At 41.3% G+C, this 18,341-nt stretch overlaps 1 protein-coding gene across 6 annotated transcripts in view; it reads left to right on the top strand.

Annotated features, from left to right (window-relative positions):
• Positions 1-1,929: 1,929 nt before the first annotated feature.
• SENP5 (SUMO specific peptidase 5) overlaps positions 1,930-18,341 on the top strand; it is a 77,221-nt gene continuing 60,809 nt past the window's right edge. For 3 of the 6 annotated variants that reach the window (XM_037037648.1, XM_037037649.1, XM_037037650.1), the window contains exon 1: positions 1,930-1,957. In XM_037037648.1, coding sequence (XP_036893543.1) covers positions 1,950-1,957 — 8 coding nt within the window. In that variant the 5' untranslated portion in view covers positions 1,930-1,949. The other 3 variants (XM_037037651.1, XM_037037646.1, XM_037037647.1) reach the window with 2 other exon arrangements.

Raw genomic sequence — 18,341 nt, 5'->3', positions numbered from 1 at the left:
CTTTATTACTAACATTGCTTAGAATTTGCTGACACACATGATAACTAAAAGCAAACCAGATTGTATTCAGTTTTACTATTGTTTTGATCTTCTTTACAGTCAATGCCTACCCTAATTGCTTGCACCTGGATGACAAGTCTCCTAGCACCCAACCCTTGATATCTATTGTACCCAACTCCTCTCTACCCATAATTGAATTGTTACTGAATAGCAAGTGGGGTCCTGCTGCCCACCGACACCCTCTAGGCAAAATTCAGGACACAAAGGTTTGGTGATAAAGGAAAGGAGTCCTAATTCAAAGGCTACACAATTTTGGTATAACGGCTTCCCACATGCATTAGTAACTTAAGCCTATCTATTAAGGCTAATGTCTTTAATTCTTTAGTTGCAGCTTTACTCACTTAAATTTATCTGAATTGTATTTCACACCTGAATTCTATCATTCCCTCTGTTAGCTTTTTTTTAAACTTTATTTATTTATTTTTAAGAGGAGAAGGGAGGGAGAAAGAGAGGGAAAGAAACATCAATGTGTGGTTGCCTCTCAAGCACCCCCTATTGGGGACCTGGCCCCTAACCCAGCATGTGCCCTGACTGAGAATTGAACCTTTGATTCACAGGCAGGCATTCTATCCACTAAGCCACACCAGCCAGGGTCCTCTGTTAGTTTTTAATTATCTTATTTCTACAGGGTTAGTTTATAAACCAAAACAACATAAGATACAAAAGCTACACAATTTTGGAAGAATGGCAGGCTTCTGCCTCTGACCTCATCCTCTCTAGGACACCCAAAGAATAACTCTGCCATGGTCTACCAGGCCAGCCCCATCCTAGGTTGTGCCCAGAGATTCTTCTTCCATCCAAAATCCAACCAAATCACTGTCCTTTGGGAAATGCAGGCAGCTGCAGCATGATCATCCAGGCCTCCCTGAGGAAGAGAGCCCAAAAGCCAGTGTCTGGCCTTTTTTTTAATTTTAAATCTTCTGGCCCATAAGTCCATATGCTCTGGAGCTTTCAGCCTCTCAGCCAATCCTGTCCTAGAGTGTTTACCTCAGGTAACCTCCTCCTACAGCCTCTCTCTACTCCTCCCTAGTGATCTGATCACATGTTTCAGAATATGTCCCAATTGAGTTTATTTTCCACCAGAAACGGAGGTTATGTTTTCTAGCTGTCATAATGTTGCATTATAACTGTTTGTCTCTTTCACCACAATTAGGCTGAAGGCTTACAAGACTACTTCGTGTTTACATTTTAAAAATGTTGAATGACTAGTACTTCGACATATCAGGCTGATGCCACTTTCCTCTCTCAATAAGACAGAAAATGACAGATTTACAGCACAGAGTTAGCGTTTGTAGGTCACTATTTTGTCCCAGGGCTACTACAGTGCATATATCCAGGTTCTTCCCTCGGTGGTAATCGTTCTCAAACTCAGCTGAGCAACGGCGGGGGACAGACAAAATGGTTCAATATAATACCACTTATCTGGTATGTTACCACAGGGTAAGGTCACCATTGGAGAACAGAAGAAAAAAAGCCTGGGTCAGAGCATCCAGAGCAGGAGCGAGGTTTTTGGTGTTTAGCAAAAGGGATTAGTGGAGGGAGGAGAGGCCACAGAGTAATAGTGGTCGGCCCTAGCCTTTTGAAAGTAGAAATTTCAGAGAGGTCTGAAGTATCAAAGCCGCTTTGTAAAGCATCTGGAATTCCTAGATCACAGTTTCTACGGGTCCTCAACACATCGACACAGAGGTGAAACGCGCCCAACCTCTCCGAGCGCAGTGCACAGGCCTGAAATGGGAGCGGAGGGGAGGCGGGGGCGCGGGCGGGGGCGCTCACAAGCCACCGGAAGGGGAAGGGGAAACCACGCCCCCAGCTCCGGGCTTCTCTAGCATTCCGGTCCTTCGGCACGCAGCGCAGGCTGGGAGGAGGAGGAGGAGGAAGGGCACGGAAGGATGACGACGTAAGTGAGCGCCGGATTTAGCAGGAGCTCCAAAGAAAGCTCCGCGGCCGTGGCCGCTCCGAGCAGGCCGGGCACCTCTCGCTGACGGGGCTTTGCCCTGAGCTGGCTAAGGCAGGGCCGCAGTCCGAGCTGCCGCAGTATCTGGGCCTATGGTGGGGCAGGTGAGGGCAGCGAAGGACGGAGGTAAGCAGGAGCCGGGCTGTCAGTTCGGCCGAATGTCTTAGAGATCCGGCTGCCTGGCCATTCCGGCTCCAGTGCGCGCCAGCTCAGCACCCTGGCCTGGAGGCCTCTAGCGCTGCCCTCCTCCCACGTCCTCACTGGAGGCAACGGATTTCTGCCGGGGCCCCTTGTGTACCTTTCTGGGGCGGGAAGGGAGCTCATCCCTAGGGACCCGCTGTCTACCCCTCTTTCTTTCCAGTTCGAGCTGTAGGACGCAGAAGTAGAGAAAACTAGCGCCGCCACGGCCTCTCCTTCTGAAGCCGGGGAAAGCGTTGAGAGAATTGTTGTTAGGGGAACTTCAGCCCCTGCCGTCTTGCAAGTAAAGGATTTTTATTTGTTTGGACAGTTCTGCTTCCTTCCGCCGTTTGGTTTCTACCCCTGCACTCCTAGGATCCTGTTACAGTGAACGGGTATGGCACAATTGAACGTTAGAGTGGTGGGAAACCTTTCTGTTTGGTAGGAAGTAACCCCAGTGCTACTGTATGCTCACGCCATTGGGAAAGGACAAATGTGGAAGAGGATGTGGGAAGGATTTTCAACTTAGAGCTTGAAGAGCTGAGTTGAAATCGTAGCCTGCCATTTGGTAGTGCTAATCTCGTGCTAATCATTTCGACGTGTAAAGTGGAGCTTTTTTTATATCTATATAAATTAGTAAGGAGAATTCAACAAAATGAAGAACGTTAAATAAGTCATGAAATGTTTGGGGAATCTAGTTATACTTGGTTTAAGAATATCCGGGACACTAAGTGGTAGGTTCCTAATGATGTCTTTTGCCCAGAATAACTAAGCTTAGTGTGGAGAGGGGTGCCAAAGAAGATGCTAGGATCCTGTGTAACCACACAAGTTTCTGTTTTGGGTAGGCTAGCATTAGGAAGAAATCAGTCTCCTAGCCACCCAGATGGCTCATGCTTATTGATAGAACAATATTATTATACGAGGAATGACCCAAATTACTTTTGTTCCTTACTAAAAATAACTTTTTAGGAGAAAAGCTGGGAGGGATTTTATATACACCTTGGCCCACTTTAGAAGGAATTCTTTGCACGTATTCTGAGGACCCCTTCGCTCTGCCTCCAAAACATTTCATTTTAGTTGAAAATGTGCAGAGGCCTTGGCCAGTGGCTCAGTTGGTCACAACATTGTATAGCAAGAGGTTGCAGGTTCAATCCCCAGTGAGAGCAGGTAGGGGAGGCAACAAATTGATGTTTCTCTCTCTCTCTCTCTCTCTCTCATCTCTTTCTCTCATCTCTTTCTCTCCCTTTTCTCCTCCCTCTGTCCTCTTCTCTCCCTCTTTTCCTTTCTCTCTATAGTCAATGAACATATCCTTGGGCCAGGATTTTGAAAAAATATTTGCAGAGGATAAATACAGGAACTTGAATCCTTTGAGTGTCTGCTGGGCATTACAATTCTAAGTGAGCCTGATGAGATGTTTTTCTCTGTATTAGAGAAGAACATTCACCACTGTGGAATTTAATAGAACCTAAGTTAGAGAAGTGTTGGGGGAGGAGGGGTGAGAGACCGAGTCAGTTTTGAATGAGTGGCCCCTGTTGTATTTGCTCACTTTAAGGATGCTTTCTTTACCTTGGTGAAATGTGATATTGGCTGCTGTGCAGTATGTTAACCAAGTGCTATTATATTCAGTTCTTTTGACACAGAATTGTCAGTGTTGAATTTTTAAGTCATAGATAAGAAAGGAACCTTGAGGGTTATTGGTGCAGTGGTTCCAAAATCTGTCTCAGCATCAGAAGCAGTTGGGGAATTTAAGCTAACCCCAGATACCTGGATGCTACCTCAGAGGATGTGAAGAGGGACCTGGCTATTTTTAAAAGCTTCTCAGGTGACTCATGATATGCAGACAGATGTAGATCAGGGTTCACATTTTTTTTTAAATAAACATACTTGAAGATCAGTGTCATGCCCAAGTAATTTGTTGCCTTCTTAATTTTTTAAAATATGTTTTATTGATTATGCTCTTACAGTTGTCCCATATTATTCTCCCCCTCCCCCTTTATTCCTCTCCGCCCTGCACCTCCTCTTCCACCTCCTCTCCCCCCCCCTTAGTTTATGTCCATGGGTTGTACATATAAATTCTTTGGCTTCTACATTTCCCATACTATTGTTACCGCCCCGCCCCACCATCTATTTTGTACCTACCATTTATGCTATTTATTCCCTGTACCTTTTCCCCATTCCCTTCCTCTCCTTCCCTGCTGATAACCCTCCATGTGATCTCCATTTCTGTGATTCTGTTCCTGTTCTAATTGTTTGCTATTTGTTTTTGGTTTTGTTTTTTTAGGTTCAGTTGTTGATAGTTGTAAGTTTGTTGTCATTTTACTGTTCATACTTTTGATCTTTTTCTTAGGTAAGTCCCCTTAACATTTCATATAATAAAGGCTTGGCGATGATGAACTTCTTTAACTTGATGTTACCTGGGAAGCATTTTATCTGCCCTTCCATTCTAAATGATAGCTGTTGGATAGAGCAATCTTGGGTGTAGGGCCTTGCCTTTCATGACTTGGAATACTTCCCTCCAGCCCCTTCTTGCCTGTAAGATTTCTTTCAAGAAATCAGCTGATACTCTTATCTTCTTTGTAGATAACTTTCCTTTTTTCTTGCTACTTTTAAAACTCTCTTCCTATTTTTCATCTTGGATAACTTAATGAGATGTGCACTGGTGCGTGCTTCCTTGGGTCCAACTTCTTTAGGACCCTCTGAGCTTACTGGACTTCCTGGAAGTTTGTTTCTTTTGCCAGCTTGGAGCAGTTCTCCATTATTTGTTCAGATAAGTTTTCCATATCTCGCTCTTCTTCTTCTCCTTCTGGCACCCCAATGAATCAGATGCTTGAATGTTTAAAGTTGTCCCACAGGTGCCTAAGCCTCTCCTCATTTTTTTGAATTCTTATTTCTTCATTCTGCTCTAGTTGAATGTTTATTTCTTCTTTCCGATGCAAACTGTTGATCTGAGTCCTATTTTTCTTTTCTTAACTGTTGGTTTCCTTTATTTCACTTTGCATAGCCTTCACTTTTTCTGCTATTCTGTGACCATACTCTACAAAATCTACCAGTGTTTTGAAGTCTGCATGTGATAAGTTGGCTATCTCTTCATTGCTTAGTTGTATTTTTTCTGGAGGTTTGATCTGTTCTTTCATTTGGGCCTTTTTTTTAAGCACCTGTTACATAGTAAGGGGCAGAGCCTTAGGTATTTACCAAGGTCCGGCAACCCACTTGGCTGTATTGTGGCTCAGTATGTGGGGGAGGGGGAGGGGAAGGGTTGGAAAGGGAACAATGCAGCCTGCTCAGCTTTCTGTCAGCTTTCAGTCACTTCTTCCGCTTCCCATAAGCAAACAGGGCCCTTCTGGTGCTGATTCCAAGGTGGGTGGATTTGTGTACATTCTAGGACCCTAGAGTCTTTCCAAGCAACTCTCCTGTGAGGCTGCGAGTTTCTCCCGCTGCCTCAACCCCCACAGACATGTTTTCAGTTGGAGGTTTTGAGGCTTTATTTCCCCTCACTGGAACCCTGGGCTGTGAAGTCTGTCTTGTTCCCAAGTTGTTTCTCTGGGTTTACCTACTCCGTGTGCTGCAGTCTTGCTCGGAGTCCTTTTTACCCACACCTGCCTGTCTCCACCCCTCCTGCCATTCTGGGTGAATGTTTCTTCTGTAACTCCTTGGTTGTCAGAATTCCATACAGTTTGATTTTTATGTCAGTTCTGGTTGTTTTTTGTTTTTAAATTTGTTGTTGACTTTTTTTTGGTTGTGTGAGGAGGCACTGTATATCAACCTTTGTTTCCCTCTTGGCTGGAAGCCCTTAATTTTCTTCTTTTTAACTTTCCTTAACAAATGATCTTACTTTAATCAATAGTACTACTTCAGGTTTTGTGGTACCTTGAGCCCAGAAGTTAAAAACAAGTTATTTAAAGCTCCGGGCAGTGTGGCTTGGTTGGTTGGGTGTCCTCCTGCAAACTGTAAGGTTGTGGGTTCAATTCCCACTCAGGACACATGCCTGGTTTGCAGATTAGGTCCCTAGTTGGGGCATGTGCAGGAGGCAGCTGATCAGTGTTTCTCACATCATTGTTACTCTTTCTTTCTCCCTTCCTTTCCCTCTCTTTAAAATCAATAAAAGAAAAAAACAAAGTTAGTATGTATAATTTTTTTAAAAGATTTTATTTATTTACTTCTTAGAATGGAAGGGAAGGAGGAAGAGAGAGTGAGAGAGAAAGAGAAAGATCAATGTGTGAGGGATACATCAGTTGGTTGTCTCTTGCACGCCCTCAGCTGGGGAACCTGGCCCGCAGCCTAGGCATGTGCCCTGACTAGGAATTGAACCAGCAACCTTTTGGTCACAGTCCTGTATTAATTCACTGAGCCACACCAGTGAGGGCAGAACGTGTAGTTGTTTGTATATCTTTGTTTGCATTTAGATTCCCTAATACTTTTGGATGAAGTAAAATTTATATTGAAAGTTCTCACTAAATGTTGCTTAGGGTTGTTTGTTGGTAGAATAATGTAAAGATTAAATATCACTTTATAGATCACTTTTTTGTGCCAAGCATTTTGTGCCAGGCTGTGCCAAGCATTCATAAATCATGGAAAAATACTGCTTAAGAATATCTTCCTTTTGTATTGGCTTATTGTAAGCCTAGTGCAGTATACGCAGGCTTTCTCCCTCCATTCTGGTGTGCGTGACCCCTTAACTTTGTATCACTAACTAGTTTGAGAACTGAGTTCTATATTGCCTTATAAACACCTGATTTAACTAAAGGTTTTCAGTATTTGCTTGAAGCTTGTCTTTAAATTTTTAGTTGATTTTTCCCTTTTTGGTTAAGTTGTACTGTGCCACTGATTTAAAGAATTTGGTAGATGGCTAGAAAGCATTAATTGATGAGGTGGTAATAGTGCCTTTTGTATTTTTCTTACTCGTTATAGTGAAAATGTCATGACTTTTTTGGGGGGGGTGTTAATATTTTAAGAATTATTAAGGTAACCCTGGCTGGTGTAGCTCAGTGGGTTGAGCGCGGGCCTGTGAACCAGAGGATCGCGGTTCGGTTCCCAGTCAGGGCACATGCCTGGGTTGCAGGCCGGTTCCCTGCAGGCCAACTCCCAGCAGGGGACACACCAAAGGCAACCATACATTGATGTTTCTCTCCCTCTCTCCTTTCCACTCTAAAGATAAATAAATAAATAAAATCTTTAAAAAAAAAAAAAAAAAAAAAAAAATTAATAAGGTAGTAGGCCATCAGGCACACACATAAATACACATGTAGAGTGAATACATGTGTGTTTTCAAAGAAATGTATTCAGCCCTCAAGTTATTCTTTGATAACCTTCTCATTACTTCAGTAAATCTATGTATGTAATTCTATGTTAGTAGTAAAGTCAGAAATGGACTGGACATCACAGATCCTCTAAAAGGAAGTTGCTGAATTATTTTCTTTATAAAAATGACCCAGTTTATAGCATGTTAATTGCCTACTACCAGATGACAAAGGGCATTCTGAATTCACTGATTTAAAAAGCCATGTTGCCCTGACTGGTGTGGCTCAGTTGGTTGAGTGTTGTGCCCCAAAGGAAAAAGTTGGAGGCTTGATTTGTGGCCCTGGCACATGCCTGGGTGCGTGCGGTTTATCCCTTCTCGGGTCTTGTGTGAGAGGCAACTGATGGATACTTCTCTCCCTCTCTTCCTCCCTCCCTTCCCCTCTCTCTAAAAATAAATAAATACATAAAATCTTAAATTAAAAAAGCCATGTTAACAGATAGGTCGTCTGTGAATTCAGACTCAGATGAAAAACAAGTTGCTGAGTCTCTAAAATTTTTATTTTCATCAGTTTGAAGTATCTTAATTCTAAACTTTTAAAAATTGTTTCATTTCAGATTCTGATAGAATGAACTTTTTAAGTAGAGGCATTTAAGAAGAAAAGATAAATAAATTAAATTAAATTCCACAGTGGTTAATGTTCTTCTTAGGCAACTTTCTAACTACTAATTTGTACTTTTTAAAAAAGATTTTTAAAATATATTTTTAGAGGGGAAGGAAAGGAAAAAGAGGGAGAGAAGCATCAAAGGGTTGCCTCTCACATGTCCCCAACTGGGGGCCTGGCCTGCAACCCAGACATGTATCTTGACTAGGAATCAAACCAGAGACCTTTTGGTTCACAGCCAGCACTCAATCCACTGAGCCACACTAGGCACGGCCAATTTGTACGTCTTAATCCTGTTCTCCTTTTCACTCGTTTCCCTAGCATCCCTCCCATCTGACAACCATCATAATGTTCTTTCTATGTGTGAGTTTGTTTCTGTTTTGTTTGTTCATTTTGCTTTTTAGATTCTACATAGAAGTGAAATCATACTGTATTTGTTTTTCTCTGACTTGTTTCACTTAGCATTCTAGATCTATCTGTATTGTCATAAGTGGCAAGATTTTATTTTTTATGGCCAAGTAATATTTCATTGTATATATACACCTCCAATTCTTTACCTATTCACCTATTGATGGACACTTAGGTTGCTTCCTATCTTAGCTATTGTAAGTAATGCTGCAATGAACATATGGATGTGTATGTCTTTTTGAATTAGTGTTTTGGGTTTCTTTGGATACATATCAGAAGTGGAATTGCTGGGACCTTTGTCGCCTATTAATAACCTTTGTTTTAAAGTTTATTTTGTCTGGTGTAATTATTGCTTTATACTTTTTTTTTCATTTCCATTTAACATGAAGCTCAGAGTGGGCGAGTCCTTCAGTGAGTAAGTCTGTGTGCAAGCCCTTTAAGGGGAACGCCTGGGACTTCAGAAGCCCTCTGTTTCACTCAGCCCTAATCTCCACTGGTTTTCACTGCCATAAGTGACTTCTCTTTCTGGCCCTGGAACCCTGGGATGGGGAGCCTGATGTGGGTCTGGGATCCCTTGCTCCTCAGGGTAGACCTCTGCAATGATGATGTCCCTCCTGATTTATTTATTGATTGATTGATTTTAGAGGGAGAAGAAGAGAGAACAAAATATCAATTTGTTCCACTTGTTCACACACTCATTGGTTAACTTCCATATGTGCCCTGACCAGGGATTTAACCCACAACCCCAGCACATCAGGATGACACTCCAATCAACCAAACTACTGGGCCAGGGTGACGTGGACCCCGGCTTGCGGGATACATGACATTGTGGCTGAGACAAGACAAATTCACATGGACTACCAAGTCCTGTGGAGGAAAAGGGACAGCACGGCCACTCTCTCAAGAGGAGAGTGCGCCGACCCTCGCTTTGACAGGCTTTTATTGTTTTTCTGGGCACATTGCATTAAGGCTGGTCCTTATTTACTATGCACAAGTTCACTTTAGGTGGTTACCTTTGACAGAAAACAAAGGAGAGGGTGTTTTTAGTTACATCACAGAAGAAGGTTATTTGCAAATGCAAAGGGAAAGGTGGTTGAACTGGCTACACTCTTGGAAAGTTTAGCATAGATTTTACAAAGTTACTTTAAAGATAGGCAGTAAACGTTTGCTGCCTCAATTCAGGGTGAGGGAGTTTCAGCAAAAGCAAGTCTTCAAAGCAGCCTAGGTACAATGCAGGCCTGATTCCCCATGGGAGAACCTATCTGTGGGTGTGGCTCCTGTGTACTGGACCTTGCTTTCCACTGGCCTTTCCAAGTGGGAGCTGGGCCTGTGCCATGCAGAACAGTCTCCTATACCAGGGCACTCCTGATTTTTTTATTTGGTTTTTAATCCCTTGTGATTTTTTTAAAAGACTTATTTTTTTTAGTTGTGGTGGGAAGGGAGGAAGAGAGAGAGAAACACTGATGTGTGAGCTTCTTGCACACCCCTAATCAGGGACCTGGCCCACAACCAGGCATGTGCCCTGCCCAGGAATTGAACCCATGACTGTTTATTTATTTATTTTTTTAAAATATATTTTATTGATTATACCATTACAGTTGTTCTATTCCCCCCCTTCATTCCCCTCCACCCGCACACTCCCTCCCCCACCATTCTCCACCCCTTAGTTTATAACCACGTGTCTCAAGTTCTTTAGATTCTGTATTTCCCCCACTATTCTCGCCCTCCCCCTTATCTATTTTCTACCTACCATCTATGCTATTTTCTGTGCCTTCTCCCCCCTTCTCCTCCTCCCACCCCCCTGTTGCTAACCCTCCATGTGTTCTTCATTTCTATGGTTCCACTCCTGATCTAGCTGTCCTCTTAGTTTGCTTTTGTTTTAGGTGTGGTTGTTAATAACTGTGTGTTTGCTGTCCTTTCACTGTTCATATTTTTCATCTTCTTTTTCTTATATAAGTCCCTTTAGCATTTCATATAATAAGGGCTTGGTGATGATGAACTCCTTGAACTTGACCTTATCTGAGAAGCACTTTATCTGTCCTTCCATTCTAAATGAAAGTTTTGCTGGATAAAGCAATCTTGGCTGTAGGTCTTTGGATTTCATGACTTGGAATACTTCTTTCCAGCCCCTTCTTGCCTGTAAGGTCTCTTTTGAGAAATCCGCTGACAGTCTGATGGGTACTCCTTTGTAGGTGACTGTCCCCTTATCCCTTGCTGCTTCTAGGATTCTCTCCTTCATTTTAGTCTTGGCTAATGTAATTATGATGTGCCTTGGTGTGTTCCTTCTTGGGTCCAACTTCTTTGGGACTCTCTGAGCTTCCTGGATTTCCTGGAAGTCTATGTCCTTTGCCAGACTGGGGAAGTTCTCCTTTATTATTTGTTCAAATGCGTTTTCCACTCGTGGCTGTTTCTTTCCCCCTTCTGGTACCCCTATAATTCGGATGTTGGAACGTTTAAAGATGTCCTGGAGGTTCCTAAGCCTCTCCTCATTTGTTTGAATTCTCATTTCTTTATTCCTTTCTGGTCGGATGTTTAGTGCTTCCTTCTGGTCCATTCCATTGATTTGAGTCCCAGTTTCCTTTCCATCGCTATTGGTTTCCTGGACATCTCCCTTCATTTCAATTAGTTTAGCCTTCATATGTTCCTCTAATTTGTGACTGTAATCTACCAATTCTGTGAGCATCCTGATAAATAGTGTCTTAAATTGGGCTTCTGAGAGGCTGGCAATCTGTTGGTCACTTAGAGTTATTGGCTCTGGGACTTTGAGTTCCTCTTGCGCCATCTTTCGGGCTGTTAGTGCCTGTTAAGTAGCAGGATCGGAGCCCTAGGTTTTCACCAGAGCAGGGCAAGTCAGTCGCTGGGTTGTGACGTTGTATGTGGGGGCGGGGTTAAAGAGGTGCAGTGGCTTCCCTCTGCCGCCCGCTGCCGCGACCCCCACCGGCACCACAGCCACCACCGTCACCAGGCCCATGCGTTTCGTTCCACGGCACTCGAGTGTGCCACCGCTGTCGGCCCTCCACCACTGGGTTTGTCCCCTTGGGCCTGCGTGGTCCGTCTCACTGTGCGCGAATGTGCGACCTTGGTCAGTCTGCCCCGCACCCCGACTGGCTTTGGGCTGCCCGTGCGCCTAGCGCCTAGGTCGGGGGATCTGTCCTGCCCGACCCAGCTCTGCTGCTGGTTCCGCCTCTCTTACCGTCCCCGTTGAACGGTTCGTAGCTGTTGGACTTCTGTATAATTCCGTGTTCTGGTCTTTGGGTGTGTCCTAGTTCCTCAAAACTTTTGTTGTAGTCAAACTTGGTTGTGGGAGAAGGCACAGTATTTCCACCTATGCTTCCATCTTGGCGGAAGTCCGAACCCATGACTCTTTAGTTCACAGTCTGGCACTCAACCTACTGGGCCACACCAGCCAGGGCATCCCTCCTGATTTTTAACTGTTCCATGTGCATGTGGGACCTGCCTGTTCTGGGTCTCTGCCCCTCCTACATGTCCCCATGTGGCTGCTTTTGTATATCCTTAGTAGGACTGCTGTTCGGTTCAACTTAAGGAAATTCTGAGTGATGATTGTTCTGTAATTTTGATGTGGTCATGGGGGTAGTTGAGCATGGCATTTACGTACTGCCATTTAAAAAAAATTTTTTTTAAATTACAGTTTGTGTTCAGTGTTATTTTGTAGTTCAGGTGTACAGCATAGTGGCTGGAGAATCATATACTTTACAGAGTGGTTCCCCCCAATATTTCATTTATCTATCTACCAGGCACTGTACATAGTTATTACTGGGTTGGCCAAAAAGCTCATCTGTTTTTTTCTATAAGATGGCTCTGGTAGCACTTAGTTGTCTTTAATTTCATTCAAAACAATTGTGTTAGATTGTATTGTAATAGCTGGTTAGATAGTATTGTCATATCAGTTTGCATTTAAAAAAGAACTTACCAAAATTGGTGAAACTTTGTGTAGCCATTTTAATATTGAAGATGGAAGAAACTAAGCAACATCTTCAGCATATTATGCTTTGTTATTTTAAGAAAGGAAAAACCCATCTGAAATGCAAGAAAAAACTTGTGCATTGTATAGAGAAGGTGCTGTGGCTGATAGAATGTGTCAAAAGTGGTTTGCGAAGTTTTGTGCTGCAGGGTTCTGGCTGGATGATGCTCCATGGTTGGGTAGACCACTTAAAGTTGATAATGGTCAAATCAAGATATTAATTGAGGCCCTGGCTGGTGTAGCTCAGTGGATTGAGTGCGGGCCTGCGAACCACACTAATCGCGGTTCGATTCCCAGTCAGGGCACATGCCTGGGTTGCAGGCCAGTCCCCAGCAGGGGATGCACAAGAAGCAACCATACATTGATATTTCTCTCCTCTCCTTCCCTTCCTCTCTAAAAGATAAATAAATAAAGTATTTTAAAAAAAAAGATATTAATTGAGAACATCACTGTTATACCACAGGAGATGGTTGACATTCTCAAAATATCCAAGTCAGTAAAGTTATTGGTGAAAATGAATAATGTGTCTTTTTATTTTATAGCAAAAACTAAATGGACTTTTTAGCCAGTTCAGTATTTTGGAAGTTAACATCTTATCAGATGTATCGTTGGCAAATATGTTCTCCTGTACAGTGGGTTCTCTTTTCATTTTGTTGGTGATTGCTTTTGCTGTGCAGAAGCTTTTTTGTTTGACATGGTCTCATTTGTTTATTTTTTCTTTTGTTTCCCTTGTTCTAGGAGATTATCAAAATATTGCTATAATTAAATGTCTGAGATTTTACTATATGTTTTATTCTAGGATTTTTATGGTTTTGTGACGTATTTAAGTATTTTATACATTTTGAGTTTATTCTTGTGTATGGTGTAAGTTGGTTCTCTAGTTTCATTTTTCTGCTTGTGTCTGTCCAGTTTTCCCAATACCATTTATCAAAAAGGCTGTCTTTACTCCATTGTGTGCTCTCACCTCCTTTATCAAATACTAATTTTCACAAAGGTGTGGGTTCTCTGTTTGGTTCTGTTGATTTATATGCCTGTTATTTTATGCCAGTACCAGGCTGTTTTGATTACAGTAGTCTTACAGTTTGTTATCAGATAGTATAATGTCTTCAATTTTTTTCTTTCTCCATATTGCTGAGGCTACTTGGGGTCCTTTTTGGTTCTATATAACTATTGGAACATTTATGCTAGATCTGTGAAATTAGCCATGGTATTTTAGTAAGAATTGCATTGAATCTAGAGATTGCTTTGGGTAGTTTGGACATTTTAATGATGTTATTTCTTCTAATCCATGAATGTGGTATGTGCTGCCACTTATTTGTATCTTCCCCAATTTCTTTCTTCAGTGTCCTGTAGTTTCCTGAGTACAGATCTTTTAAGTCCTTGGTTAAGGATGTAATTTATTTTTTTCCCAGGTACCTTATTTATTTATTTATTTATTTTACTCTACTAAATGAAATTGTTTTCTTAGTTTCTCATTTTGATAGTTTATTGTGGGTCTATAAAAATGCCACTGATTTCTGAATATTACTTTTGTATTCTGCTATTATGCTGAATTCATATATTAGACCTTCTATTTTTCTGTGGATTCTTTAGGGTTTTCTATGTACACTATCATGTCATCTGTGAATAATCATAGTTTCACTTCCTCCTTTCCAATCGGATGCCTTTTAATTTTGTCTGATTGCTGTGGCTGGGACTTTCAGTATTATGTCGAATAAGACTAGTAAAAGCAGACATCCCTGCCTTGTTCTTTCTTGTAGTTTTTGCCCATTGAGTATGATGCTGCCTGTGGATTTTTCATATATGGCCTTTATTATGTTGAGGTATGATCTCTTTACTCCCACTTTGCTGAGAGTTTTTATCGTAAATGGGTGTTGGATTTTATCAAATGTTCTTTCTGCATCTATTGATATGATCATGTGATTTTTATCTTTCATTTTGATTACGTTATATATTGCATTTATTGATTTGCAAATATTGTACCAAGCTTGCATCCCCACAACAATACCACTTGATCATGGTATATGATCTTTTTAATGAATTAGTGGATTCCATTTGCTAATATTTTGTTGAGGATTTTAGCACCTATGTTCATCAGGGATATTGGCCTATAATTTTCTTTCTTTGTAGTGCTTTGGAGCTAAAACCTGGTTTTGGAACTAGAGTAATGCTGGCCTTATAAAATGAACTTGGGAGTTTTTTCTTCTCTTAAATTTTCAAATCCAATTCAGTTTGAGAAGGATAGGTATTCTTTGAATTATTGGTAAAGTTTGCCTGTGAAGCCATCTGGTTTAGGACTTTTGTTTGCTGGGCGTTATTATTATTTTTTTAAATTACTGCTTCATTTTCATTTGTAATTGGTCTATTCAGGTTTACTAATTCTTCTTGATTCAATTTTGGAAGGTTGTATGTTTCTTGGAATTTATCCATTTTGCCCAGGTTGTCCAATGATGCCATTCTCCACTTTCATTTTTGGTTTTTTATTTATTTTAGTCCCCTCTATTTTTGTCTTGATTAGGCTGGTTAAATGTTTATCCTTTCAAAGAACCAGCTCTTGATTTCATCGATCTTTTGTATTGTGTTTGTGGTGTGGTTTTATTCATTCATTTATTTATTTATTTACTTATATATTTTTTGGTCTCTGCGTTGTTTATTTCCTTCCTTTTTCCTTTGGGCTTTGTTTGTTCTTTTTCTAGTTCTTTTAGGTATAGGGTTAGATTGTGTATTTGATATTTTTTTCTTGCTTCTTTTTTTTTTTCTTGCTTCTTGAGATAGGCCTACAATGCTATGAACTTTCCTCTCAGGACTCCTTTCTCTGTGTCCTGTAGATTTGGGGTTGTTGTTTGTTCATTTTCGTTGTTTTCAAGAAATTTTTAATTTCTTCCTTTATCTCATTGTTAACCCATTCATTGTTTAATAACATGCTATTTAGCTTCCATGTGTTTGAACATTTTTCAGTTTTTAAAAACATTGAAATTGGTTTCTAGTTTAATGCCATTGTGATGTGAGAAGATGGTTGATATGATTTGATCTTCCTAAATTTGTTAAGACTTAATTCTGTGTCCTGACATGTGTTATCTTTGAGAATGTTCCATGCACCCTTGAGAAGAATGTATTTTCTGCTATTTTGGGATGGAATGCTCTGTAAATATCTATTGGATCCATCCAATCTAGTGTGTGATTTAAGGTTGCTGTTGCGTTGTTGATTTTTTGTATGGATCCAGTATCTATCCATTGTTAATAGTGGAGTATTAAAATTCCCTAGTATGACTGTATTGCTGTCAGTGTCTCTCTTAAAGTCCCCCAAGATTTTCTTTATGTATATAGGGGCTCCTATATTGGGTTGAATATATGTTTATAGAGGTTATATGCTCTTGTTGGATCAATCCCATTAGTATTGTGTGGTGACCTTCTTTGTCTCTTGGTATGGCCTTTTTTTTTAAAGTCCATTTTGTCAGATAGAAGTATTGTTACCTCAGCTTTCTTTTTTGTTTCTATTTCATGGAATATTTTTTTTCACCCTTTTACTTTCAGTCTGTGTATCTTTTGTTCTGAGGTGGGTGTCTTGTTGACAGCATATATATGGGTTATATTTTCTTATCCATTCAGCTACCTGTCTTTTGATTATAAGATTTAATCCATTTACCTTTAAGGTTATTGTTAATATAAGGTTATTGATAAATATTTATTGCCTTTAGTTTTTTTTTTTGTCTGGGAAGCTCTTTATTTCACCTTCAATTTTAAATGGTAGCCTTGCTGGACAGAGTAGTGTTGGTTGCAGGTTCTTGCTTTTCATCACTGTGAATACTTCATGCTGGTCCCTTCTGGCATTATGTGTTCCTGTTGAGACATCAGTGGACAGCCTTATGGGAACTCCCTTGTAGGTAACTGACTGTCTCTCTTGCTGCCTTTAAGGTTCTTTCTTTGTCTTTAACTTTTGCTATTTTAATTATGATGTGTCTCTGTGTAGGTCTTCCTGATTGGGACTCTCTGTGCTTCCTGACCTTGTGTGACTTTTTCCTTCACCAGGTTATGGTAGTTTTCTGCCATTATTTCATCAACAGGTTCTCTATTCCTTGCTGACCCTTCTCTTCTCCTGGTACACCTATGATGTGGATATTGCTGCACTTCATATCACCCTAGAGGTCCCTTACACTTGTCTAATTTTTTGAAATTCTCTTTTCCTTTAGGTACTCTGCTAGGGTACTTACTGTTTTCCTGTCCTCTAAATCATTGATTAAATCCTATGCTTCATCTAACCATTTGTTGATTCCTTCTAGTGTATTGTTTATTTCTTTTTAATATATTTTATTGATTATGCCATTAATGTTGTTCCTTTCCCCTGCTTCATTCTGCTCCACCCTGCACACCATCTCCCACCCACCTTCCCCCCTTTAGTTCATGTCCATGTGTCAAGTTCTTCAGCTTCTACACTTCCCACACTACTCTTGCCCTCCCCCTGTCTATTTTCTCCCCGCCTTCTATGCTACGTATTCTGTGTACCCTCTCCCCCACTCTCCTCCTCCCACTCCCCTATTGCTAACCCTCCATGTGATCTCCATTTCTGTGTCTCTGCTCCTGTTTTAGGTATCTGCTTAGTTTGCTTTTGTTTTTTAGGTGTGGTTGTTAATAACTGAGTTTGCTGTCCATTCACTCACTGTTTATATTTTTTATATTCTTTTTCTTAAATAAGTTTCTTTAACAATTCATATAGTAAGGGCTTGGTGATGATGAACTCCTTGAACTTGACCTTATCTGGGAAGCACTTTATCTGCTCTTCCATTCTAAATGAAAGCTTTGCTGGATAGAGCAATCTTGGATGTAGGTCTTTGGATTTCATGACTTGGAATACTTCTTTCCAGCCCCTTCTTGCCTGTAAGGTCTCTCTTGAGAAATCAGCTGACAGTCTGATGGGTACTCCTTTGTAGGTGACTATCCCCTTATGTCTTGCTGCTTCTAGGATTCTCTCCTTCATTTTAAACTTGGCTAATGTAATTATGATGTGCCTTGGTGTGTTCCTCCTTGAGTCCAACTTCTTTGGGACTCTCTGAGCTTCCTGGACTTCCTGGAAGTCTATTTCCTTTGCCAGATTGGGGAAGTTCTTTATTATTTGTTCAAATAAGTCTTCCACTTGTTGCTCTTCCTCTTCCCCATCTGGTACCCCTATAATTCGGATGTTGGAATGTTTAAAGATGTCCTGGAGGTTCCTAAGCCTCTCCTCATTTTTTTGAATTCATGTTTCTTCATTCTTTTCTGTTTGGTTGTTTCTTTCTGACTTCTGTTCCACTCCATTAATTTGAGTCCCAGTTTTCTTTCCATCACTATTGTTCCCTGTGCATTTTCCTTCATTTCACTTAATGTAGCCTTCATTTTTCATCTAATTTGAGACCAAAATCAACCAGTTCTATGAGCATCCTGATCCACCAGTGTTTTGAACTGTGCATCTGATAGGTTGGCTGTCTCTTGGTGGCTTAAAAGTACTGGCTCTGGGGCTTTGATTTGTTATTCTGATTGAGCCATTTTTGGTCAGGTTGTGCCTGTTATGTATGAGCGGCCAGCCTTAGGTGTACACCTGGGTGGGGCAACCCACCTGGGGGCAGTGTCAGAGAGGGAGTAATGTCCCTTGTTCCCTGCTCTCCTCGGATTTCAGTCCCTCTGCTGCTTCCCACAAGCTGGCACCTTTTCAGTCAGTGGTTTTAGGCTTTATTTCCTGTAGCTGGGGTCCTGAAATTTTGCCTAGTTTATCTGCGTGTGAATGTGTGACCACCGTCAGCCCTGTGTCGCCTGTACTCCTGGTGGGTCTGGCTGCCACTGCCTTTTGCTGTCCCGATCCCTCTCCTCCCCCCTTACTGGTCTGGTT

The sequence above is a fragment of the Sturnira hondurensis genome, unplaced genomic scaffold, assembly GCF_014824575.4.
Source record: "Sturnira hondurensis isolate 20B ecotype Veracruz unplaced genomic scaffold, ASM1482457v3 Scaffold0023357, whole genome shotgun sequence".
Lineage (NCBI taxonomy): Eukaryota > Metazoa > Chordata > Mammalia > Chiroptera > Phyllostomidae > Sturnira > Sturnira hondurensis.
Note: the sequence above shows the minus strand (reverse complement) of the source record. Positions and strands in the feature narration are given on the sequence as shown.